Source organism: Apus apus, chromosome 3 (genome assembly GCF_020740795.1).
Source record: "Apus apus isolate bApuApu2 chromosome 3, bApuApu2.pri.cur, whole genome shotgun sequence".
NCBI lineage: Eukaryota > Metazoa > Chordata > Aves > Apodiformes > Apodidae > Apus > Apus apus.
Window position 1 is genome coordinate 93,003,601 of NC_067284.1, and position 26,120 is coordinate 93,029,720.

The window sequence follows — 26,120 nt, forward strand, 5'->3', positions numbered from 1 at the left end:
TGTGTCTTGGTTTTGAGCAGTACAAGACAGACATTGACATACTTCAGCAAACCCAGCAGGGGAGCATCAAGATGGTGAGAGGGTTGGTGCACACAAGGTACAAGGAGAAGCTACGAGATTAGTTTACTTAGCTTGCAGAAAGGAAAACTGAGGGGGATTGTGTGTGTGGGGGGGAGAGGCGGCAGCATTATTGCTGTTTTCAGCTGTGTAATGGGAGGATATCAAGACGGAAACAGACTTTTTCCTCAAAGGTCACTGTGAAAGGATATGGGGCAACAGACACAAATAGCAACCTCTGCAAATTCCAGGGATGTACCAGAACAATGGGGATAGGTGAGTCACTGTGACGGAGGCCAGAGAAAAGGGAATCTCCATCCCTGGAAATACTCATATCTCAACTAAACAAGGTCCTCAGCAATCTGATCTAATTTGTCATTGGATCTGACACCGATCAGATGACTCTGTTTTGAACAGAGGGCTCAGTGAGAGATGCTCCCTTCAACATTAAATATTCCACCATTCTCTGTCATTGAGCAGTACAACTTCCTACAAAAAGTGTAATAATTATAAATGAGGAATCTGGGCTTAGCCACAAGGGTTCAAATCCAATACCCAGAATAGAGATTAAACAAGTATCCCAAAAACTTCATCACCTACTACATACCAGCACCAACTACTTCACATAGTGATGCAGACAAAAAAAAACAACAGTGCAGGCAGGTGTGACAACCAGCCAGCACTGCCCTCAGCTTGCTTGCTCAATCACAGGTTGAAAAAGGATTCAAGGCAGCTGTGTCTTGCTTCATCTTTCACCCTTACAGAACTGGATGCCATAACAGCATCTGAAAGACAACAGTGGCACAAGTGGCCACTACTAACCAAGAGACTCAATTTTGGAGCACAAGGTAGTCGCAAACACCAACTGCAAGACACCACATAAACAATGACTCTAAGAAGTGGTTATCTGCTGCTGAAAGAAACAGATCCACAGTGATATTTAGCAAACTGGCCGTGAGAGATCGGGGGTGATCTGACCATGAGATTTCCTTAGAAAAGCAGTTTCAACAGACTGAATGACATATTACCATTCTTCTCTACCAGAAAAATAAGAGTACCTGACTATGTAAGAGCTAAAAGTAAAACCAGAGTTTTCTTTACTGCCTTTAGTTTGAAAACTTGGAAATGCAATGGTAGCCTAAAAGGACACAGAGAGCATGAGCATTCCAATGTAACATCAGGCATCCTTTACAAAAATACCCTCTGTGCTTTGTCTTCATATTCTGTCATTAAGTTTTAGGAAGGTCTATACAGAGAGGCATCTACAGTGACTCCTCAGTTTATAGCTACTGTTATTCTCAAGGAACACCCCAATATTTGCTATGAGGAACCTGCTGCAACAGAAATGCCCTCAGATAACACAGCATTACAGTTCTGTTAAACAGTTCTCACTTCACTGCAATTCCCTGATGAGAGGAAGACCTATTTGGAAACATATCCAGAAATAAGCAATGACAGAGCAGCACAAAAGAAATCCCTGTCAGTCAGCCTTGAATTTTGATCACGAGCTTACAGGAAAGCATAATCCAGCTAAGCAGAACCTGGATACGGAGTGATTGATTAAAGGGCAAGGAGGGCACTATGAAAAGCATGGACAAAAATCCACAACTGGAAAGAAACCTTTGATCAGGAAGGAGAACCAGAAAAGGCAAGATTGCTGGGGAATGGGAGTGAGGGAAAGTGTTTTCTAGGAAAAAAAAAGCCAAAACTGACTCAAGAGTGGCCTACCTGGGTGGGAGGCCTCTGGATCGTAGATAGTTCTTTTCCCAAATGAGAAGCACGAGGCCAAAGGACCAAGAGCAACTGGGAACCTCCTACACTGCTGCGGTGATTCAAAACCCTGTGAGCAAGAGGGACATAGAAACCCAGCATCGTTGGGTTGCACTGCCTTGTCATAACATGAGCATTCACAGGGCATAGCGTGTGCATTGCTTCCCCTGCCTTCTGCTAATTTTCTGCCCTAAGTGAGCAAAATACGCCAGACTAACAAAACCAAGATAAATAGACATGTAGGATGTTCTTGGAAGGTGCAGGAAAAGAAAAATGAATGTGAAATGCAGACTGACACCGGGTCCCATAAGCAAAAGCCAAAAGCAACCCCCTTGAGTTACTGTATTACTTGTCTGCTCATTTTGTTTGGAAATGCTAAGAGCAAAGCATGAGTAGATAAATGTATGGCAAAAAACCCACTAGATAAGTAATTTTACTGTATCCCTTAAACTCCTTTTAACAAGCCTTTTATTACTATGCTTAATCAACCATTCATCTGAAATCCTGAAACTCTTCTGGAAAATGGGCATCACAAGGCAAAGTTCTGCTCAACAACTCTAGCACTGTACATGCTTGTCAGCACCCAAAAACCACCATTTCTTGCAGGGATGAGAAGAAGAAGAGCATTACATAAGTCAATATATTAGTACTAAAAATACAAGACCAAAATTTGAGTTTGAATGAATCCCCAACAACCTCTACAGAACCTATATATCATGGACTTAATTTATGATTTTGCAATGCCAACTGTGAACATTTCTTATGTTCTGCACTTAAAAAGGAGCATGTAAATAGCTAGTAACATGTAAACTGAAAACTGAAAAATGAGTGGAAGGCTTTATACACTTAAAAGGCTGTATATACAATGTGCACTGAAATCTAAAATTATGTCCCTCATCCCTCCCACCTCCCCTCATCTACACCACTGAAACAACGTTACCTTTTTTGGTTAACATTACCTTTAATGTCTCGATGAACAATACCATGCTCATGTAGTACATTGATAGCAATCGTGATTTGCTTTGAGTAGAGCCTAATTACATGCTCCTGAAGGCCCAGTTTTGATACCTCCTCCAGAGTGCCTTCATCACAGTACTCCATGAAGATGTACATTTCTTCCTGTGTAGGAACCAAACCAGACTTGATTTAATTTTTTTAAAAAAATGTTTAAACACTGAATTAAGATCACATCTTCCTTCCATTTCTCATTGTTTGCGAAAAGAGTAATAGAAGTACCATGTAATGTTTAAATGGAAGGACCTCTTACCATGAAATATCTAATAAATCACCTCTTCAGAACTCTATTCTCTTGGGCATTTTTCAACCTAACATATTCTATTGCACAGCTATGGAAAATCTTTGCTACACTTCCCTCTGCATCTTTTGTATGTAGATGACACTATTTGGTGGTACAAAATATGTTATTTGTCATCAACCAAAAAGCACTTTGGAAATGTTGTAGGTATATTACTCAGAAATACAAAAAGATCCTTTGCATATTTAGAAAAAAGGTGAAATGATATTTTAGTCTCAGTTGCTTTTTTTCTTTTTCTGCCAGTTCCTGCAATATCATGTGTTGATTGCTTGGGGAGAGCAAGTTTTTCACTGATGTCTGTGGCCTGAACATGTATGCCAACTCTTAACTCACTTTAAGGAAAAGTTAAGTTCTTGTTCCCTTTCTCTGTCTCCAAGCCCAGCCTATTTCAGCCAGGCTGAAATTCCTACGAAAAGATGGCAAAGACACTAAGCTCCTAGAACAAGTCTAAGAAACCCACAATGCAGTGGCACAGACACCCACAGCTGTCCCCCCAAGCAAAGAAATGCAGACAGAAAGCAGCTTTTGTCCCCTTCTAAACCAGCAATAGGTCAGCAAATCAACCCATTCATACTGAGCAATGCAGTCAAAACCACACACCATTTTCCAGCCAGACATCAGACATCCTGTTCCCTGCCCACCTTCCTGGGTAGAGATACATGAAGGACCTGAGACTCACAGGGAGAGGAGGGAAGGGCATGTGGGAAGCAGACAGTAACAAAAAGTAGGGTATCTAGGCAAGCAACTCTGGAATCCAACTCCCTGAGAAATCAGGGTTCATTAGTTCTGTTGCTCAAGCAAGAAAACTCATTCTTCCTTCTGAAGAGACACTAGCTGAATTCCAAAAGATCTGCTTCCTTAACATACTTGTCTGGCATCAAGATTTAAACACCAGCACAAAACTTTTCAAGCAATCAATAAGATACTGGTACAGCCTTTGCTGCTAACAGGGTTTTAGGCTAATCTTCACCTATACACAAAATTTCCCATACTGTATAGGATCTAGCTTGCTTTTAGAGCAGTTAAACAGAGTAGAATAGCTCCAGGATTACTGACTCTATTCACTTATTGCCAGCCTTCTCTGTTTATATACCAGTTCAAAAAACGTTCTCCAAACTATGTTTCAGAGACTTCAACATTCAGAGGAAAAAAGACACACTGCAATTCACAGAGATACTGAGACAATTAAGCTAAACTAGAATGTTCTCAAGTAAAACCTCCAGTGATCCAAAGCTTAAAATTTTCTCTCTGCCCTATAAAAAACCCCCAGTAATTTATTTTCTCTTACCCTATGGAGCTCCACACCAAAATAACGAACAAGATTAGGGTGTTTGATGCCTTCAAAAATCTTCAGTTCATCGGCTGTTTCTTTGATGGTTTTGTGATCATTAGGTTGAAATCTTATCTGCAAGAAAAAAAAAAATAATTATTTTGCCACTATTTCAAATTACTAAGGAACAGCAATAACAACAAAAAAATCCCACAAAATCAAACAACACATCCTAAACCAAATACCAAACCAAAATACCACCCCTCCAATCCCCAAATTTAAACAAAAACAAACACCAAAGTTCTTCTGGAAAACTGCAAATATTATTTATAAACTTTATAGAAACAAAATACTGTTACTTAAATGTATAAGTACACAAATGTGTGCATGTATATATCTCCTCTGAGCTTGTCTTCTAGCTTAAATGTGGTAGATAGACACAGTACAAGAGAATGAGAGAGCAACATCAGTGAAAGCAATTATTCAAGAAAGACTAGTTGTCAGGTACTTCATATCAATGGAGGTTCTTAAGGGATTTCTTTGAGGGGTTTCTTCACTGACAATGAGGTAGCTCCAAGAAAAGGTGTGGCATGCAACAAATACAATCATAAAGGTTTTGATGAAAGAAACAGGGTTACATTAGTTCTACAATATGCTGTGATGGACTTTTCATGGAGGAAAAAATGATCAAGTCTTCTGAAAAAACTGATTTAGAATTTTTCACACAAAGACAAGTAAAATGCATAGAAAGGTACGGAAGATGCTACCGTTACCATACTGGTGGAAAGCAGAAACTTCATTAACTGAGTACAGGCCAACTGCTAGAGAAATAAATGTACATATTTTACCTTCAGTTGCTAAGATGTTATGGTTGTTATGTTCTGTGTAACAATTCCAGGATACAGTTTGTACTCAAACAATGGTAAAATTAAATACATGGAGATTGCATAAAGGTGACAAATGACATTCAAGTATTTTATGTATTTCATAATAGTTGTAATACTATGTATTTGTAGTGAAGCTTGTCCACTATAATTTGCAGAGATTTTAATGACACTGTTTTTAAGACAGTAAAGTCTGAAGGACTCTCAGGGGGCAGAGGGGAATTAAATGTTTTTAACCAGTTTAAAAATAAATAAATACATCTTCTCCCAAGGTATTCTTAAGGAAATTCAGAAAAGCCTTTTATTTGGTAGTTGCAAACACTTAAGCCAACAGTGGGGAGGTACAGAGTATTTCTTTGTGAAATAATTCTGGAAATTGAAGATACTACAGGGACAGTCAGCATAACGTATATTCAGCTTACTAGTGTAGTGTTTGTAGAACAAGGTCCATTTAACTTACTTGAACTTCTGCCAAAGAGCACACACGTGCTAATCTGTAAAAAACACCTGAATCCAGAAAACAACATTGGATTCCAGAAAGAGTGTGCTACTGATAGGGGGAAAATCTTATTTCGTCAGGGGAAAAAAAATAATAAAAATCACAGAACAAAAAAGTTTCAAGTATTTTTTGGTATTAGTTAGTCAGTGAATGAGTATGGTACAAGAAGTTAAGCACAAGCCCAGTCTTGCTTTTCCACACCTTTGAGATCACATATGTATGATATGGTGCGTGTAGAAGAACCAGCTCATAAAATGTAACTGCTCTAACATCAACTGTCTGGCATGGCAATGGCTGTGAACAGCTGATGCTCACCATTGTCTGGAAATGTAGAAATGCAATAAAAGCAAACAATACAAATATTTTTTAAAAAGAAGGTGTTGTAGGGAAAATGGATCTCCATGCCTACACAGCTTTACTTACTTCTATCCTGAAAATTAATTTTTCTGTTCCCACCAGCTTAGTCAACCGTTTTGTGACTCAACCTAGCTCACTTAAAACTATAGAAAAAGCTGATAAAAGGAATAAAATGTGAGATTAAATACTCCAAAGCAAAATATGTTTGTGTATGGTCTTCACTAATCAGAAAGTTCTTTCTAAAACCATTTAAGATCTGTTAATGGAAGTTCACACACACTAGGCAAGCATTCATCAATTCACAGCATCCCTATGAGATTAGTAAAAAAAATAAATGAATCGGTTTCAAACACATTTAAATTTAAAGTTGTAGAAGGAAAATAAAAAGCTTAAGCAAATTGAGGAAAAAGCGATAATAGTAAATGTGGCTACATGAAAAAGCAATTTGTCTTCCCATCCTTTCCCAGTTAGCTAACAACAGTGGTCAGAAATCCTTAGTGCCTGCTAAGTCATGCATGCTTGGCTTGGAAAAACAATAAGGGCAGCAGTGATTCTTGCACACAGAGCACTCACTTCCTTCATAGCCATCAGCTCTCCAGTGTCAACACTGATACAGGTATAGACTTTCCCATACTGGCCTTCACCTGCAGAATTAAAATAAGAAAAATTGATCTCACTGCATTCAATAAGCAACATGTACATCAACTGCAATAAGAAAACATAACTGAAAACTGAGCTTGCCAAGGCTATTCACCTTTATTTTAATTTAAAATTTCAAGTAGCTTTTAATCTGTAACACCTAATTCTACATTCATAGTCCTGAATTCAAGCTGATTAAAAGGAAAAACATTACATTAACAGGCTGAGCTGAAAGAAAACTTCTCATGAATACGAGGATTTTCCCGACAAATCCCAAACCAGAGAAGAAACAATGATCATACGGGGAAAACAACAATAATTTTTGTGAATTAGACAAATCCTCAAGTTTATGCTTATTTCAATTCATATTTCTGGTTCTTCCAAAAGCAGAACTCAAACGTTTTATAGGGTTAAACACATGCAGGAACTGCTGGATCACACCTAAATAACTGTCCTAACCAAAACCTTCTCATCCTTTGTTATCTGACCAGTGAAAACTTCACTGAAGTTTTACATAAAGGAAATCCTAGCTGCAACATTCTGACCTCAGTAAAGCTTCTGTTACCTACACAGAGACCCAAGATTCCAAAAGATACTCTTAGATTTCCTTGAAAAACACTAAGCTTGGTATTTCAGTGTGATAAATGAAGGCATAATGAACGTACCAATTTTGTTTCCTCTCTGCCACTTGAAAGTCACTTTTCTCAAACCTACATGCATGACATTATCATAAGATTTCGGTGTGTCACAAACTTGGCCAATGATGTTCTTTCTCCTCATCTCTCTGTATCTCCTTTCTTCAAACAATTGAACAGACTTTTGAACAGCTTCAATCGGTGCTTGCTTGGAAGCAGTGTCTAGAAAGAATGATGAACAATTTCCTTGATTGAGAAACTTTTGCTGGATTTATATTTTGTTATCTTTTGATATAATGTGAAATGACCTGAGTTATAAGACAATTATTTTTGAGTCTTAAGATGTTGGAAAATACTAAAGCATTTTAGCAATGACATATGAAACTATCAGTTATGAATCACATATGAAATGGAAGTAAAATCAGAATACTGGTACTATTCTAATAATGTCTTACTTGATTCAAGGAAATTAAGTTAAGCTCTACAGATACATGAGAGGTTTCTTGGAAAACTCATAGCATCTGTTAGTTCAAAGATTTAGAGGTACTATAGAACTCCAGCTTTCCAAGCCTATCATGAAGCTGAATCCTAGTGAGAGAGGGCTAAAATCTCAAGGCAGCATTAATTCATTCACTCCTTGTAAAGCACAAAAATTGCACCTCTGTCACTGCTGACAGACAGTAGTCTAACCTGTTTCTAACAGTGTCCAAAAGATGGAGATACTGATACCCCCAAATTATGTATACTACTGTCCACCTACAATTAATACCACTTCATCTACACTAAATCTGCCTTGCTGTAGTTTTAAATCACAATCTGTCTTACTCACAGTGGACAGTAAAACCAGTTCCCATTGCAGCAGTCTTCTAGAAATTGTGAAGTTTTCCCTCATTCTTCTCTTCTAGTTTAAGCAAACTCAATTCCTTCAGTGTTTATGTTTGGAACAAAAAGTAAGCCTTCCAGATTTCAGAAAAAAAAACACTTTTGCTGTTCTTCCTGTGGTCTCACTGAGCCATATGATGAATGACCAGTTTTCATGTGACAGAAAACTTTTTTCTAATGTTTCATGAGGTTCCACCCCGCCAGATCATATGCTAGCAAGCTACATGTATGTATCTGTACAGTGTATGAGTCTCAGAAGTAATTAAGTTATAGTTTCATGAAAATAAGTTGCAGGAGTAAGACAAAGGGGTCCCATAATAGCCTTTTGTTTGCGAAACTATAGGATCACACTCAGAAACCCAAAATGTGAAAACCCTATGCAGGGGAGATTTAGTAAGAGAGGAAGTGCTTCCTACTCTCTATGTAATTCACGCTAGAGCACAGAATAGGGACAGCAAAGCTTTGCAGTTCCTATAGTAAGAAATTTACTTCTTTTGTAGAACAGTTAATATCTTTCAGAAATGAAAAGAGATAACTTTTATGAAGTTTAATTATTCCTACCTCACCTCAAGGTGAGTACACCTTTTAATTTTGTTAGCAATACCCTTCTATCTACCATCAAGATTATTTTTTTTTTCCCATTTCTTTGTATAAAGCTGTGAAAATCTCTTCAGAATCAGCATTAAGATTCAGCCTTTTAGTACTAGTTTCCTAAACATCACAGTATAGTGACTCCAAAACACCCACCTTTGGTCTGGTTGATTAAAGTTCTGAGCTCCCAACTTCGCCGTGAGGAACCACCTGAGTCTCCTTTTGGATATGATGGTTCTAGAGAAATAATACTGTGAGCATAAAAAAGTGGCTTTATCTCATATTAAGGATTAGGCCACTATGTTCTGCAGAACCTGAGATCTTAGATACCAGGACTAATATACCCTACTGTATACCCTATACAGTATATGAGGCAAGCATGTAGCAATGCACACTCTTGAACTTTTAAAGCTATTTTAAAAATATTTATTTCTTAAAAATCCATTTCATTTTGCAGGATTGCCACAGTATCAATTTCAGTTGGGATGAATTATAATTAATTATAATTTGCACAGAACACACTCTCTTAACAGTCAATGTTTTGAGGTATTTGTTGTAATAAATACCACATATACAGGGGCTGTGGAAACCTGAAGAAGGAGCCCTGATCAGGACATCAAGTCACACACCCTGTACCTCTTCCAGGGTTCAATTAACAGAAAGTATTTGTAAGATGACTACTGCAGTGGTAGTTAAAGAGAAAACTCATCTCTGTCCTGATGAGTCCAGTCCATACCTCATTAACAGCAATCATGTTACTCATTTCATTCTGAACAGTGTAATTTAGTAAGACACCAGAAATTCCTTCAGGTACAATTCAGAAACAACATGAAAGTGAAGAGAATAGTGGGTATGTCTGAAAACAGAAGAGCCTCCTCTGACAAGGTAAGTTGAAAAGTTAAAAATTTAAGATTTTTTCAGTGGGAAAAGGTGATTTTTTTTTTTTTTTTTTTTTTTTTTTTTTTAAGGGTAAGAATTGGGTAAGAACAGAGAGAAATATGTTAATGACATAAATCATCTGCACATCCAGGTCACAACCTGTTACTGCTACAATCACCTTCTCGCTCTTCAGTGGGACTGGAGTGACGACTGAGGGACCTGAACTGCAACTCAGCTGCTATTGAAGCCAGTCGATCATTTTCAGGGACACTGGAACCTCTGTTAGAAAGAACCACTGTATTAATTAACTTAGCATTGCACTAAGTAACTCCTAGTGACTTAAAACTGCAGTTTTAAAAAGAATGTGAGGCCTGAGTTATGAACCATGAAAGTAAAATGAAAGAAAAACTAATGCTGACAGGTAAACAGAAAGCCTTTTCTATGCATTTTTTCCCCCAAAATTAAGCTTTTTACATAATTTTAGTTATGCCATTCTGTGAAAAAACCTAAGCTTCAAAAGCATCAACTACTTGAAACTGTTACTTGCCCGTAACAACAGAATCTATTTTAATGACTTGCCCTAAGACAGCTGCTGCGGGATGCAGCTGGTGCCAGGTTTGAATATACAATCAGAAGTGATTCAGCTGGGTGATAATGCAAGCCACATTATCAGCTGGCGGGTGGTAACTGAATTTATATGCTCCTACCACACTGCAAATATATTCATAGTCATGAAGTCAAAACTAGTGGGAAGAGCCACAAGTCGGTGTACATTAAGGACAGTGTTAAATGACAAAAGCTCAACTGCCTGGAGGCCCTAGCTCCTTCAGACAGCAGAGAGTACCATTAGATACCTCAGAATAAGACCCAGATGAATAAGCACACTGAAAGGAAACCACTACTGAGAGAAATGAGTCTTTAATCCCTAAATCTTCAGGCACTTTTTTCCAGTTCAAGATATTGATCAGTCCACCCACATTTTAGAGTAATAAATTCCGCATGAAAGACTTTCCACAGTAAGTCCCGTTTGGCAAAGACTCCCTTTCAATTTTGAAAGCCCTGTGAGGAAGAGCTGTGACTGATGGCTCCTTTAATTTAATGCTTTGGAAGTATGAGCTAAACATTACTGGACAGCGGGGAACACTTTTTTTTATCATATTGTTAAATCCTTCATTGAAAACTAACAACTACTAAAAGATACCCTGCATCAAAGTGCACACACCTATGTGAGGACTCCCATACAGCCCTAAACTTGCTTTGGAATTGTATCCAATTATGAACCAATAATAGTAAAAGAGAAAAAAAACAACAAAACCACAATCATGAGAACAGAAGTCAAGACCCAAGGCACCATTCCCATGCAAATGTCTTCAATATGATGTTTGCTTCGCACTCCCTGCAAGTGCCAACTGGATCTTTTAAGTTTGAGGAGGAACTGAAACTGAAATAGTGAAAAACTTCAGCAATGTTTAGGAAGATGAGGTTTAAATCAAGAAAAAGGCTGAGCTTATTCTCAGCACATATTGAGCAACAACGCTAGATGGACAAAAAGCTTAAAATCAAGCACAGCTAAACCACCTCTAAAATGAGGCTGAAGCAGAACAGAGGACCTTAAATATCACAGCTTTGAACGTACATGTCTAAAATCAATTTCAGGCCCATCTTAACCATCCAGATATTCTTTGTGTCCAGAAAGATTATGTGCATGTCATTAGGCACAGAGATAGAGTAAAAGAGAAGACTTGCTCAATTCATAGAATCATAGAATCCTAGGGGTTGGAAGGGACCTCGAAAGATCATCTAGTCCAACCCCCCCTGCCAGAGCAGGGTCACCTAGAGTACATCACATAGGAACGCATCCAGGTGGGTTTTGAATGTCTCCAGTGAAGGAGACTCCACAACCTCCCTGGGCAGCCTGTTCCAGTGCTCTGTCACTCTCACAGTAAAAAAATTTTTTTCGGATATTCACCTTGAACCTCCTATGCTCCAATTTCCACCCATTACCCCTTGTCCTATCACTGGTCATCACTGAGAACAGCCTAACTCCATCTCCCTGACACTCACCCCTTACATATTTGTAAACATTGATGAGGTCACCCCTCAGCCTCCTCTTCTCCAAGCTAAAGAGACCCAGCTCCCTCAACCTTTCCTCATAAGGGAGATGTTCCACTCCCTTAATCATCTTAGTAGCTCTGCGCTGGACTCTTTCCAGCAGTTCCCTGTCCTTCTTGAACTGAGGGGCCCAGAACTGGACACAATACTCCAGATGCGGCCTCACCAATGCAGAATAGAGGGGCAGGAGAACCTCTCTTGACCGACTAACCACACCCTTTCTAATGCACCCCAGGATGCCATTGGCCTTCTTGGCCACAAGGGCACATTGCTGGCTCATGGTCATCCTCCTGTCTACCAGGACCCCCAGGTCTCTTTCACCTGCACTACTCTCCAGCAGGTCAGCCCCCAACCTATACTGGGACATCGTGTTGTTCTTCCCCAAATGCAAAACTCTACACTTCCCCTTGTTGAATTTCATCATGTTTCTCCCTGCCCAACTCTCCAGCCTGTCTAAGTCTCTCTGAATGGCAGCACAGCATTCTGGTGTGTCAGCCACTCCTCCCAGCTTGGTGTCATCAGCAAACTTGCTGAGGGTACATTCTATACCCTCATCCAGGTCGTTGATGAAGATGTTGAACAACACCGGTCCCAGTACCGACCCCTGAGGGACTCCACTAGTCACACACCTCCAACCAGATTCTGCCCCATTGACTACAACTCTCTGACTCCTTCCCATCAACCAGTTCCTAATCCACCTCACTACCTGATCACCAAACCCATACCTGATCAACTTATCTACAAGGATGCTGTGGGAATTGCTACATTCATTCTGGATAAAGATAAAATGATGAATAATAACCTCAGTTAGCTCAGAAATTAAAGCTTTAAAAAAGTCATTTGAATGAACATAGTGTAAATGCATAACTATCAGAAAGCTCCAAGTAAACAACCAGGTATTGCTGTTTTGTATTTTTATTTTCTAGTTTTATTAAACTGATTTATTTTTTCTCTTTTTTAAAGAAAACCTTCAATAGAACTATGGTGGCATTTGTGCACTACGCACTGCCTAGTACAACTGATTTATCAAGTTCCTATGTTTGAGTTCCTACATTCAACTTTTTATAGATATTTAATGCCTGCAATCATGTCATAAATGTCTAAGGAGTTTCTGGAACGTGTACAAAGTTTGTTTTTCTGTGCTATTCCAGACCCCCTACTTCTGGCATACAAAACCAAAAAACCAGTTTCTTGATCCAACAGATTTCATTTTTCTTTTGAAGCACAAATAAATTAAATCCAATCAGTAAAAATTCTCCATAATCTTACTTACTTAACAAGGCCCTTCCAAGCGCATAATGCTGCAGACTACTGCCTACTCTGACTTTTTCAACAAGGTGTTTAAAAAAGAAGCATGAAAGATATGTAATAAAGACATATAGTTTGAATAACAAATAATCAGGATGTATTTTCAAGCAAAAAAAGGGCCCAGATTCAGGCTGTTTATCTACTGGTTATTGTAGGGTGCAAGTCATATCACAAAACTAACTTATTTGCAGGAAAGATATTATATAATAAAGTGCCAGTTTACTTTCCTCTTAACATCTCAATGCATGCTTCTACTCTCCATCTGGTAACAAATCTATGAACCATGACGGTTTTATGGCTACCAACTGAAAATTATTTATTTTTTAAAAATTCATAATCAAGTCATATCTAAGTTCACTTTAGTCACCATCAACCCTCACTAGGTGTTCCTTCTCTTCTCTACAGCTGTGTGATATAGTCAGATCATGCATCTCCATTCATATGCATCTCTCATACAAGAGAGCTTTTGGTACTCTGCTGTAGAAATAAGAATCCAAAAAGCTATTTATAAACCCTAAGATAATATCATTGTGTGAATAGCAGGATTTTCAGAGTCAGGGGTGCAGTGTGGGGCTGTGTGTGTGTGGAAATTCACACTTGGGATCTCTGCAAACAAACAATATAAGAGTGGTTTCTGTTACATATCTTGATGGAATCTTTCGTATTATATTTATTCTGCACAACCCTAGAGAAGCCGAAGGTTTAGCACGAAATAATAAAAAACACTCCTGAAATGTGTTTAATTCTGTGTTTGCCGTGATATGGTATTTAAAAATAATTATAGCAGACGTAACAACATCAAAAATGTTAGCTAATAGTAAAAAATCCTTGGGCTTATTTGCATTTTCCAGTCGTCTTAGTGCAAAGTGTTAGTTATCAACACTATTTACTTAGTAAAGTAGTTATACCAATGAACTGACTGGCATATGTTAATTTTACGGACATTTTTACTGAGCAGTTTTGTAACCTACATCAGAACCGCATGCTTTAATTACCAGACTGCTCAGACATTTTAAATCTGAAAGCGGCCCTATCTTCTATTTTTAAGACATAAGATTTTGCTCAAGTCAAACATGAATGAAGGAGCCAGTGGAAGACACGATGGGACGGAAAAGCATGGTGCAAATGATCTACTAGAATGCAGGTATGCAGGAAGAGTGATATGGATGATGCAAGTAGAGCGAGGCTGCTACGTCATGGAATGGAGCTACCTGGTATCATTTGCACTGCTGAGAGGTTTGGGTTGAGCTGAGTCGCTACCGACGGGAGCGGGGCGACTGACAGCAACGCTGCAATGGCTCCGTGCATCACAAGGGACACTCCGTGTGCTGTGGCAACAAGAAAAACTTCAGGAAACAATTTCTTAGAAAATAAAAAAAATGTATGGATTTGAATATATATTTTTAAAATTCAACTTTGAAGTGCACATATCGAGGCCTAATTTTAAAACTTTTTCAGCTACATTTTTGGGTTCTTTAATGTGAGGGTGGTGGATCAGTGGAACAAGTTGCCTAGAGAGGTGGTGGAGGCCCCAGCCCTGGAGATACCCAAGGTCAGGCTTGATGGGGCTCTGAGCAATCCGTTCTAGTTGTAGATGCCCCCGCTTATTGTAGCAGGGTTGGACTAGATGACCTTTAGAGATCCCTTCCAACCCAAGATATTCTACGATTCTGTGAAGACTTTTCTCTGGCATAATTCTGGGTCTCAGAAGCTTCAGGGGCTGTCAATATGTACAATAATAATAATCTTAAAATAAAAAAATCTCCAAACCTTTACAGTAGTACTAGTCCCTGCCAATAGCTAAGCAACTTTCAAAAAATGTCAACTGTTTAGTCTGAGACTGTGCTTATCTTCCTGAAAAATAAGGCCCTCTGTCTGAGTAAAAATATGCATGGCAAAGTTTATTTTGATGTTTTAAAATCTATTTTTGCCTTAATTCTTATGTCAGCTCTTTCAGAAGGAAGCAAAACTATCCATTGCTTTAAGCTTCTTCACAACAAGTTGGTAATTCTGCAGAAATGCCACCATATTCCCGAATGCTACGTTTTAAACTCTTATCTATGCTACCTACAGAAAGGACCGTCAGGGGCATTTATGCAGACATTCAAAGTGGCAAGGAAATAAAAGTCTTGTTAATGAGCAGTTTTCACTGAATTAAAGCTTGTTATATTGAACCTTTATTTTCAGGAAAGACAAAGGTGATACAAATGACTTCCAAGTCAGAAATCATGCACCAATAAAAACTGTAAAATAAAGGGGAGATAGTCGTGGAAAGAAACCATACTGTCTTTTAAAGCATATCAATAACATTTGGATCACTAACATGCTTTTTATGTGCTTTGCCCTCAACAGGAAAGAAAAAGTGTTCCACTTACTGACAGCATAGCCAAGATAGGATAAATCAGCTTTAGAACTCTCTACTAATGTTAAATACCTGAAGCCTTCAGGTGTGGGGATGATAAGGTGAGGATTTGGTGGATCACTATGGCATCGAGGTACTTTTACAGGACGGGGACTGTTCCGATGAATAGCTGCAAATATAAAAAAAGGTCACACTTTTACTCAGATGTCAGGAAAACTCTGTTAAGGCCATTTCAACACACAAAACTAAAACCAATTCCTATTTTACAGAGTTAAGCCTGAACTGGCATGAAGACACACTATTTTTAAAGTTCAACCAGTCAGTGGACATGGGAGGAGGAAGAGAGAAACAGTGCTGAAAAAGCAGTATGGAAGAAGAAAACACAGATGAGGAAACATCCTTTTCTCAATATAAACAACAAAATACATTGATTTCACTCTAATGCCAAAGATATTTTTCAGAATATGACACATTTTGTGATGCTGAAGAACTATTTCCCACAGCTCTACTGTCAAGGCCCTAGGTGTTGCTCCTTTGTCCCTCAACACTTCTAGAAAGTCCATCAGAAGTGTAAGTATCTGCAGTGTCACAATTAAATTTTGGTAGAGGGAGCTGTAATTGCTTCCTTAAAGTTACAATCACTTGTTTACCCAACCTTGAAAAAGCACAATTGTTTTCCAGAAGATCTGTAAAACTCCACAGACATTTAGGGACAAAATCTGAGGAAAGCAACTGTAAAGCTTTTAAACTTCTTAAGTAAACCCACCATGTATTCACACTTTGTCAGGCAATAATGGTTTTACACCAACAATCATGAAAAGCCTAAAGATACTTTTATTGGTATATTTAACATTTTAGAATGACTTTACAATCAATATTCTGGAACAATAGCAGGAAAGCTCCAGAACAAATGCCAGTAACTTCTGCCTTACCAAGGTACAAACCTGTAACAGGACTGTGAGGTTTTCCAATAACATGGCCAATGCACTCATTCATCAGAGCTTGTAAACTCTAGAAAAGGTAAACAGAAATAGTTACTATATTTTATGTTACAAGAGAGTTATTAGAATCATAGAATAATTTAGGTTGGAAAAGACACAGTCATCGAGTGCAGCCATTAACCCAGGACTGCCAAGTCCACCAGTAAACCATGTCCCTAAGCATCACATGTACATGTATTTTAAACACCACCAGGCATGGTGTCTCAACCACTTCCCTGGGCAACCTCTTCCAATGCTTGGTAACCCTTTCAGTCACTAAGTTTTTCCTAATATCCAATCTAAACCTCCCCTGCCACAGCTTCAGGCCATTTCCTCTTGTCCTGTCATTATTTACTTGGGAGAAGAGGCCGACACCCACCTCACTACTTCCTTTAAGGCAGTTGTAGAGGGTGATGAGGTCTCCCTTCAGCCTCTTTTTCTCCAGACTAAACAACCCCAGTTCCCTCAGTGGCTCCTAGACCCTTCACCAACTTTGTTGCCCTTCTCTGGACTTGCTCCAGCACCAAAATGTCCTTCTAGTAGCGAGGGGCCCAAAACTGAATGCAGTATTCCAGGTGTGGCCCCACCAGTACTGAGTACAGGGGGACAATCCCTTCCCTAGTGCTGCTGGCTACACTACTTCTGATACAAGCCACGATGCTGTTGGCCTTCTTGGCCACCTGGGCACACTGCTGGCTCATACTCAGCTGGATGTTGACCAACACCCTCATAGTCATATGGTAAACCTCACAGTAATAAAATTACACTGTTTAGCTGTGCAATCTGTCAAGTAAGCATCTCCATATTTTATCAATTATATTAAACTCCTGGATCCACACTGGGGTTTTGACTGTTGATTTTTATTTTTTTAAAGCTACAAGTCTTAAACTTGTCTTGCCGTTTGACCCTGTCAAAATTAGATAACTGTAAGAAATGAGCAATTATATACCATAAAGAACATCTCATAATACAAATCTAGTGGAACTTTAAAATATGAATTTTTAAGAAAACTAAAAATCAAGCTTGCTAGAAAAAGCTACAATAACCTCCCTCACCCTACTCCAAGAAGCAACATCCAAAGAAAATGGGTAAGAGTATGACAGTCTGAAGCACAGAACTAAATTAAGTCAAACAACAAATAAGAAGCACCAAATATTAAAAGAAATCTTCTTGTCTACCCATGAAGTTAGCATAACTTTCACAAAAAGGTGTTTAATAGTTAAAACCACTGAACTGGGGCTCAGGCAATCTGAGCTTAATTACTGGCTCAATTCACTGTGTATGTAAACTTGGGCAAGTTATTAAATCTTTCTCTGGTTCAATTTACTTATCAGAACACCAGGGATAAACTATATCTTCACAATAAAGAATTAAAAATTATATTCTTAGGTACAGTTGCTATGAAGGCCACTTCTATATTACAGTCATTCAGTCTAGTCAAAACTTCTTCTAGAAATTCAGAAACTTAATGAAGACCAAATATTTTCAGTATTTATTTTTTTTAAAGTGTGCAGTCTTGTGATTGGCATATCTTATCAACACAGACTGAGTGAGAATGTCAGCTTTAGATCTAGACCGCCCTTTCTCTATGATATCAGGCAACATTTAAAAAAGAGATTAGGACTGACAAATGCGTTTCTAGGTGAAATGTTGTGACCTGCGTTATTACAGGATTCAGGTTAATCAAAGTGGCTTTAAAGTGATGCCCTCCAAAACTGAAATTCAATTTAAAAAAGCAAAAGTTCAGAAATGCAGTTAAGGTTTTGGTTTTACCCCCTTCTCTCCCACTTGCTCAGTCTGACTTCACTCTACCTTAAACAGTACTGGGCACTGAATTCTCTTTTCTGTATATGTTAAACCTTTGTCATAAAAACATTCTCTTTGAAGAAGTGCCATAATATCTTAGTTATCAATTAACTGAAAGAAACCCATCCATGATTGCTTTTTAACTGTCCTTCCAGGTCACAACAAGGTTATAAATTCTGGTTTGGGATAAAAATTACTAGCTTATAATGTGAAACACGACATTACATTTTCTGAGCTTCTCTCTGCCTTAGAAGCTTCCCTCTCATTACTGAAGGTATATATAAGCAAGACTGTATCACTAAAATATACATATATTGCTGTTCTTAATATCAGGTGTCTTAGAAACTGTGCCAAAGCAAACAAATAAAATTGGAGAGCTACTTCCTAGAGCTAAATTATTAATTTATTTTGAATATAAGCTTAACTCCATCATTTAGGCTGACAACCCTTCCCCAACCACACCTAAGACAAAAATGTAACTTATTTGAGAGCTCTTGAAGAAAATACACATGAAAAAAGACTAAACAATATTGTTTCTGAATTATGCAAGACCAAGGTGGTTCGCATTTCATAACAGATCTTGAAACTAATAAAAATTCAGAGGTGCTGATACCCACATTCTGCTATTTTGTAGCAACTCTGCTTTCACTTCTCTGTAGTATTGTACCACAATTAGAGAAATAAATTCTCAGAATTTTATTTCCATAGGAAAATGAGGAAGGCAGAGCACACAAAAAAGCCAGGTTTAGTCTACTATTTTTTTTTACATAGTAAAACCATCAGAAACATACTTTGAAGTCTGTTTCACATTGGCAGCTTGAAAAAATACATTTAAACAATTGTGACATTATATTCACACCCATAAAAGAACTATGGATGTCAACTACACCTCAGAAGCTTATATTCAGAAATTTATTATGACAATTATAAATTGTAACGCTGTAGAAAACGTGCTGTCAGATTTCCCAAGAGATATGGGGAGACAGTCTACCAAAACAGTAACTTGTCAGCAATCTGGAAACATTCATGCCAATGGTCACAGCACACTCTATTCAGAATCTTACTTTCAGACATAGCTGTATAAAAAATAACCCTGATAACATATACTGGTGACTCCACATATCTTTAGAAATAAACAAGCAGAGTAACTTTTTCCATACCAAGAAGTCATCTTCTGGGAGAGCTGAAATAAATGCTGGCTCAATGGCTTGAAGAAAATCAAAACCTTGAGTTGCCCACCTATCTCAAAGGAAAGGAAAAGACAGAAAATTAATTGCTCTTTGGCTAAAGCCATCATAAGAGTTTCAGCAACATCCAAGAATAGTAAATGGCAGTGACTTATTTTTCCTCTAGAAAATATAATACAATCTTTGTAAGAAAATGGATTAATATATAAGAGATAATATAGTTAACTTGTATTAATATTTGCCCAGTTATATTCAGATGAAGTCTGGTTTTAGCAAGAACAGTGCCAAATAAAACGAGCAGGCCATGATACGTATTTCAGCTCTTGTATGTGCTGTCTTCAGGAACAATATCATCAATTTGCACACAGTATGCTGGTAACAAGCCAAACCACTATGGCCCCTACCTAAATTCTCGCTTCTGAAATGACATCTAAAGAGTACTAAAGATTCCATGACTATCTGATTAGCAGCAACCAGGTATCACTAGTTTCAGGGCCCAGATTGGTAAAGCAAAACAAATAAGTAACTTGGCTAGATTGAGTTGTGTCTTCAGCCACCTGCTCTCCCTCCACTGCCTCCTTTTAGACTACTCAAATTAACAGCTGTAACCTACAAAACACAAGTGGCATCATAGGATATCCTGAGTTGGAAAGGATCCAGAGGAACCATTAGAGTCCAAATCTGGACTCCACAGAGAGCAACCTGAAAGTTAAGCCATATTTCTAAGAGCATTGTCCAAATGCTTCCTGAACACTAACATTCCTGGGATCATGACCACTTCCCTGAGGAGCTTGTTCCAGTGCTTGACCACCCGCTCAGTGGAGAACTCTTTCCTAATATCCAATGTAATGTAGATTTAAGCCATTCACTCATGTCCTACCACCACACATCAGAGATGAGATGAGCACTTCCCTCTCTGCTCCCCCTCCTAAGGAAGTCATAGACACTAACAACATTACCCCTCAGTCTCTTCTTCTCTAAGCTGAGCAAACCTAGTATTCTCAGCCACTCCTCTTACGTCTTGCCTTCTAATCCTTCCAACATACTCAGTTCTCTCCTTTAGACACACTGTAGTTATTTCTTATGTTGTGGAGCCCAAAAGTGCACCAATGCAACATATGGTGGGACAATAATTTCTTTCAACTAGTTAGCTATACTGCGCCTAAGGCATTCCAGGATATGGTTGGCCCTTTTTGCCACCAAGGCACACTGTTGACTCACACAGAAATTATTATCAACCAGAACCCCCAGATGCCTTTCTGCAGAGCTACACTGCAACTTCTTGGCTCCCATCTATACAAATATCCAGGATTACACCACTCCAGGTGCAAAATCTGGCATCTGTCCTTTTTAAATTTCATAAGGTTGGTGACTGCCCAGCATTCATCATCTATCATCATCTATTTGTAAGGTCTCTCTACCCTCAAGGGAACCAACTACTCCTCCTAATTTAGTATTATTGGCAAACTTAATTAGTATGCACCCAACTGCTGTTTCCAGATCATTGATAAAAACATTGAAGAAAACTGGCCCTAAAATTGAGCCCTAGGGAATATCCTAGTGACTGGCCACCAGCCAGGCGTTACTCCATTTACTCCAACTTTTCAGCCAATTGTCCACCCATCATATTGTGCACGTCTCGCTGTATGCTAGACAATTTGCCCAGATGTATATTATCAGAGACATTATCAAAAGTTTTGCTAAAATAATAATTTAAAAAAACAAAACAAAACCAAAAAAACCCACAACCACATTTACTGCCTCCTCATCCACTAGGTGGGTAACCTTATCATAAAAGGATATTTACTTCAATATTCATGGCTTGCCCTCCATGAACCCATTTTGGCTGTGACTGATGACTACATTGTCTCTGAAATGTTTTTCAATAACTCCCAGAATAATCTTCTCCATAATTTTATCAGGAACTGAAGCGAGACTGACAGGCCTATAATTACCAGGGTATTATTTCTTCCCCTTCTTGAAAACTGGAATAATGTTTGCTAGCTTTCAGTCAAAGGATTCCCAAGACTGTCGATAAGAACTGAGAAGGTCTTGCAATAACATCAGCCAATTTATTCAGTACCTTTCAACAATGACACCAGGCACCACAGACTCAAGTACATTCTATGTCTGCTTTCTGTTTGTTCCTATTCGTGAGGTGACCAATCTCATCAAGTAATGGACCAATATCATCTAAAGTCCTCCTTTTGCTGTTAACATACTTTAGAAAGCCTTTAAAGTTCTTTCAGGTTTTTGGTTGTTGGTTTAGTTTCTTGTTGTTGCTTCCTTTTGCTTTTTAAGTTTAGCTCACCAAGCTAACTAGCCTATCTACACACGGTTCAGCCTACCCACTCTTTCCTTCTCTTCTTCCAGCTAGCAGAACAAATCACCTTCAGGGCAGACTGATCAGCCCTATACTTTAAGAAAACAAAACTGTCACTTATGTGTAATCTGCTAGCACAGATCAATATGAGGAGATATATATATATAGATATATATATAGATATATCTTCTATATCAATAGAGAATTACTTCAATGGAAAAGAATTCTGTTAAGTTTCTGACACAACAGCTGCTAAACCATCTAAATAAATCAAGCAATGGTATCATTCTGCCTGGGCCACTTTCCCAGTTCCTCTCTGTACACCCTCAAAGTGATGTAACTTTTTAACTTTTTTTGTGCCCAAGAGTAGAGTTTTGCAGCACAAACTGTAAGCACAATTGGAGAAACCACGGGACACAACACTACTACCAACAAATAAATACTTCAGACTACAACAAAAGACATCCACAAATGCATCCATTACTGCAAACATAAAACTGAAGAATTGTAACCAGATCAGAAACCCTTCTTCCTCATCTGTTGGTCAGACTTTAGATGCCTTCAGAAAGGACTCCTACAGGAGGCTAACGCTTCCCTAAGTGCATCATTTCCACAACTGGCCCAAACAATACTCCTTTCTCTGTAAAGCATATTCTGCCATCTCTACTGACTCCTGATCACACAGTACTTTTCTTCCAACCTCATGACCATTATCTACAGTTTTTTAATTGTCTGGGTCCAACAATCACCACTTTTTCTTCCCACTTTCAGTCTGCTAATATGGCACAAAATGTTCCACGAAATCTTCTGGTAAGCAGTTGGAGCATCCATTTGGCTTTATGCATTTACTATTGAAGTTACTTACAAAATGCAAGAGTGAGAAGCATCAGTTGTTCCGAACAACTACTTCTAAACAATATTATTCAGAGTGTGAAAAGTTCTGCATGGTATTTAAACACAAACTACTGAAGCTGTAGCAAGTTGGCTGTTACCTGGGTCGAGTGCCTCGGCCACTCTCACATTTTGTTAGCACATAATTCATCCATTTTCTGGCAAAGCTGATATACTTGTCTCCAATTTTCTGCCTGAATTCTCCAGACATCAGACGAACAACTTCTTTATGGTACTGTAAGAAACCAAAGATTACTTTTCACATATTAGTAAGAACAATAATACAGTTTTCAATATTCACTGGAGTATTTGCAGGCTAACAAAATTCTACAGTATAGTAACAGTCACATCCTACTCTTAGACAAAATTATTTTATTCAAGTAGTTGTAAATTTATAGAGAAAAATCTTGGAAAAGTATATGACACGTGTTATAATGAGAGGCAGCACTTGAGCCATATTGCATTCTGGTGTGTATACAGACCTGCTGATGTTCAACAGTGTACAAATCATTTCAGATACTTCCTAAATAAATGCTCAGTTCGGAGCAATCAAGGACTAAACCACAAAATAATGTTTATTTTTAGTTATGCTGCAGGAAAAAATAAGGGATAAGGGAGTTTCATATGTACTTTTAAAAAATCAAACATAAATACAAGCTGGCTTTTAGAACGCTATCCTCAGAAGTATGTTAGGGTATGATACGATCTTAAAAAACTTTCAGTGAAACAACATACTAAAAGCATCCGAACATGACATTTCCTCATCAGCACTCTAAGGAGAGCACTCAAAAGCTAAATTCACTGCATCAAAGAACTGCCATAAACTGTGAAAGCATGACTCATGTTACAGTACTATGCCATTATAGCAAGAAAGACTGTGAGAAGCCAGGTTACACAATGACATTTAATATCAAAGCATATTTCTGATTTCATCTAAAATGCTGCCAAGTAGCAGAGCCTAGAAGACTACATCTGAATTAACTAAGTTCTCAAAGGTTTTTAAGAGTTCCAGGTATTGTTAACTGGAGGCTGAGTTCAACAGATCTATTTGTCCTTTTCCAATAATTTTCACTTAAAATTCCTGAGCCAACACCTATTTTTTTTATTATATTCTCCCAGAGTTCTTCATATTTCCATAGAGTTAGTTACCTTAATTGCATCAATGCAAAACCAGAAATTTCCATTAGCTCTTACCAAACCTACAGAACAATTGTGTCATTAAGTTTTTGTTTCCTCACCTCAAAGCCAAAATTATAACCTTGAATCATGGCCTCCCGGTAGTATTGCTGCAAAGTGGCTGATTCAGATTCATCAACTTCAGCATCAAACTCAGATGTGAACATGTGATCAACTCTATCAATGGCACTGCTTATCTTGTTGCATAGCTGTAATGCATCACTCTGGGTAACAACAACAGGAAGGAATGGGGGTCACCAAATTATTACTTACATTCTTTAGTTGTCAACGCTAAGGCAACCATGAATCTATAAATTACATTATTTTAAATGGAAATGTACTTTAATACCATCACAATTCCTTCAGTCTTAAAAAAAGAAACACTTTGCAGCAGCAGCACTAAGCAAGTCTTGTCACTAACTAAGAACTATAATAGTTTGTTTGCTTCTGTGAAAATAACTTTAACAACAAAGAAAGCAAGGGGGTGGAAAACCAAACAAAAACGCCCAATCAAAATCAGACAGAAAAGAACAGAGATTTACTATCTACAATGTGGTCAAGCCTTTGGTTGTGTTTTCACCCTTGTATTTGGACACAGCTTCTACTGAACGCAGGAAGAAATGCAGGGATGCGATATTGCAACTTCAACCTAACAGATCTTTGCTTTTCTGGGTCTTCCAAAAAGCCAAAAGAAACAACCCAACAAAGAAAAACCTCATCCAACAAAAAACCCCAAAACAAACATCACCACAATAATAACAACAAAACCTCCAGAGAGACACCTACCCACTTCTAAATCACAAAGCAGTGATCTTCTCCAAATACGAGGAAAAAAAGTTGCTCCTTGCAGATCACAGATTTTTGACAGCATTTATTTTTATGAAATCAAACACTTTATTTCAATTCAGTAGCGCTCTCATATGAAGATATATTTATTTTGTTGCTATTCATATTTCTATTGCATTATGGACTCACTCCCTGCATCCCCAGTGCAAAAATTATTACTCCAGTATTGTTCAAAAACACAATCACAAATCCTTTGCAAGAACAGAATTAAAACGATACTAAAAGTGAAGTCCATAAAGGCTGCTTAGATTACAATTGAAAAGTACATGTTTTTACTCAAGAGAGCAAGGCACCATCAATTCTGACTGAGATAATCTCAAAAAGTGCTTACCTTTAGCTGTTGTAGAGCTTTGGCAATGACTGGTTGGCTGGATGTCTGTTCCTGGTGCAGAGATATGAGCCCTTCAATTGATTGCTGGAAAGCTTTTCTCTGACTCACAAGGTGGGCAGACTGAATGACTACAAGGAGCAGGTTATCAACCTAGGAATACAAGATACCACTAATTCTTATAAACAAAATTATCTCTATAAAAACATATTCAGTATCAGCAAATTTCAACTGGTTATTATTTATTTTTATTCTAAAACGTATGAAATACCTCTCTGGTCACTATTCATTAAAACCTTTATTTCACACAGAAAAGCTTGATGCTGGCAATTGAACTTCTTAAACTCTCATCTTACAAGCAGAACTCTATTAGGGCAACTGTCATAGGGCAACATAGCAAATTTTCAAGGGTTTTATTACTCCTGTTTATGTCTAGAAAGGTTTGGGAAACACTGTATTAAAATATAGGAATATGTTTGGAAACCAGAGCTCTGATACTGCAGAAGTCTACAGAAGTACACAGCTACTCTGTTGGTTTCAAAACCACAGACAACCCATCTGCAACAAGTCACTTACAAAAGAAGACTTCATCCAAATTTTCAATACCTCACCCTCAAAGAATATTTTCATGCTCAAATTTCTTTAAATGTTGATGGTATTCCTCTATTTGATGAAAATTTTTGAAATAACACATTTTCTCTTGTTTACAATCAAAACATGTTTTTTAAAAACACAGGACACGGTCTTTCTGAAGGACTTTTTATTTCCTAAACTTCCAATAATGGATTTTTAAAAAATCAATAAGCAGTGTTACACTGCTTATGTCAGATAGAATAGCATTTTCAAATCAAATTCCATTTTTGCAGTTTTCATTTTCTGAACAAAATGCTAACTTTGATAGAAGTCAAATGAAATTCTAAGCACTTATACAAAGGCTATGTTTTTATTGTTCAGTCTGGACAATACAATAAGTAATATACTTGCACCTTAAAAACAGCAGTACATACAGAAGTGACTTTTTCA

General features: G+C 38.0%; 1 protein-coding gene across 6 annotated transcripts in view; it reads right to left on the bottom strand.

The window, feature by feature from the left end:
- The window catches only part of MAP3K4 (mitogen-activated protein kinase kinase kinase 4), a 67,538-nt gene that overhangs the window by 5,872 nt on the left and 35,546 nt on the right, over nt 1–26,120 (bottom strand). For 2 of the 6 annotated variants that reach the window (XM_051613288.1, XM_051613290.1), the window contains exons 11-23: nt 25,101–25,250; nt 23,986–24,147; nt 22,849–22,982; nt 19,507–19,585; nt 16,493–16,571; nt 15,633–15,729; nt 14,410–14,526; nt 9,957–10,057; nt 9,056–9,136; nt 7,457–7,648; nt 6,726–6,796; nt 4,431–4,547; nt 2,787–2,946 (exon numbers count right to left, since the gene is read on the bottom strand). In XM_051613288.1, the coding sequence (XP_051469248.1) occupies nt 2,787–2,946; nt 4,431–4,547; nt 6,726–6,796; nt 7,457–7,648; nt 9,056–9,136; nt 9,957–10,057; nt 14,410–14,526; nt 15,633–15,729; nt 16,493–16,571; nt 19,507–19,585; nt 22,849–22,982; nt 23,986–24,147; nt 25,101–25,250 (1,540 nt within the window). Of the gene's footprint in view, nt 1–1,809; nt 1,898–2,786; nt 2,947–4,430; nt 4,548–6,725; nt 6,797–7,456; nt 7,649–9,055; nt 9,137–9,956; nt 10,058–14,409; nt 14,527–15,632; nt 15,730–16,492; nt 16,572–19,506; nt 19,586–22,848; nt 22,983–23,985; nt 24,148–25,100; nt 25,251–26,120 lie in introns of those variants that run through there. The other 4 variants (XM_051613294.1, XM_051613289.1, XM_051613293.1 and 1 more) reach the window with 4 other exon arrangements.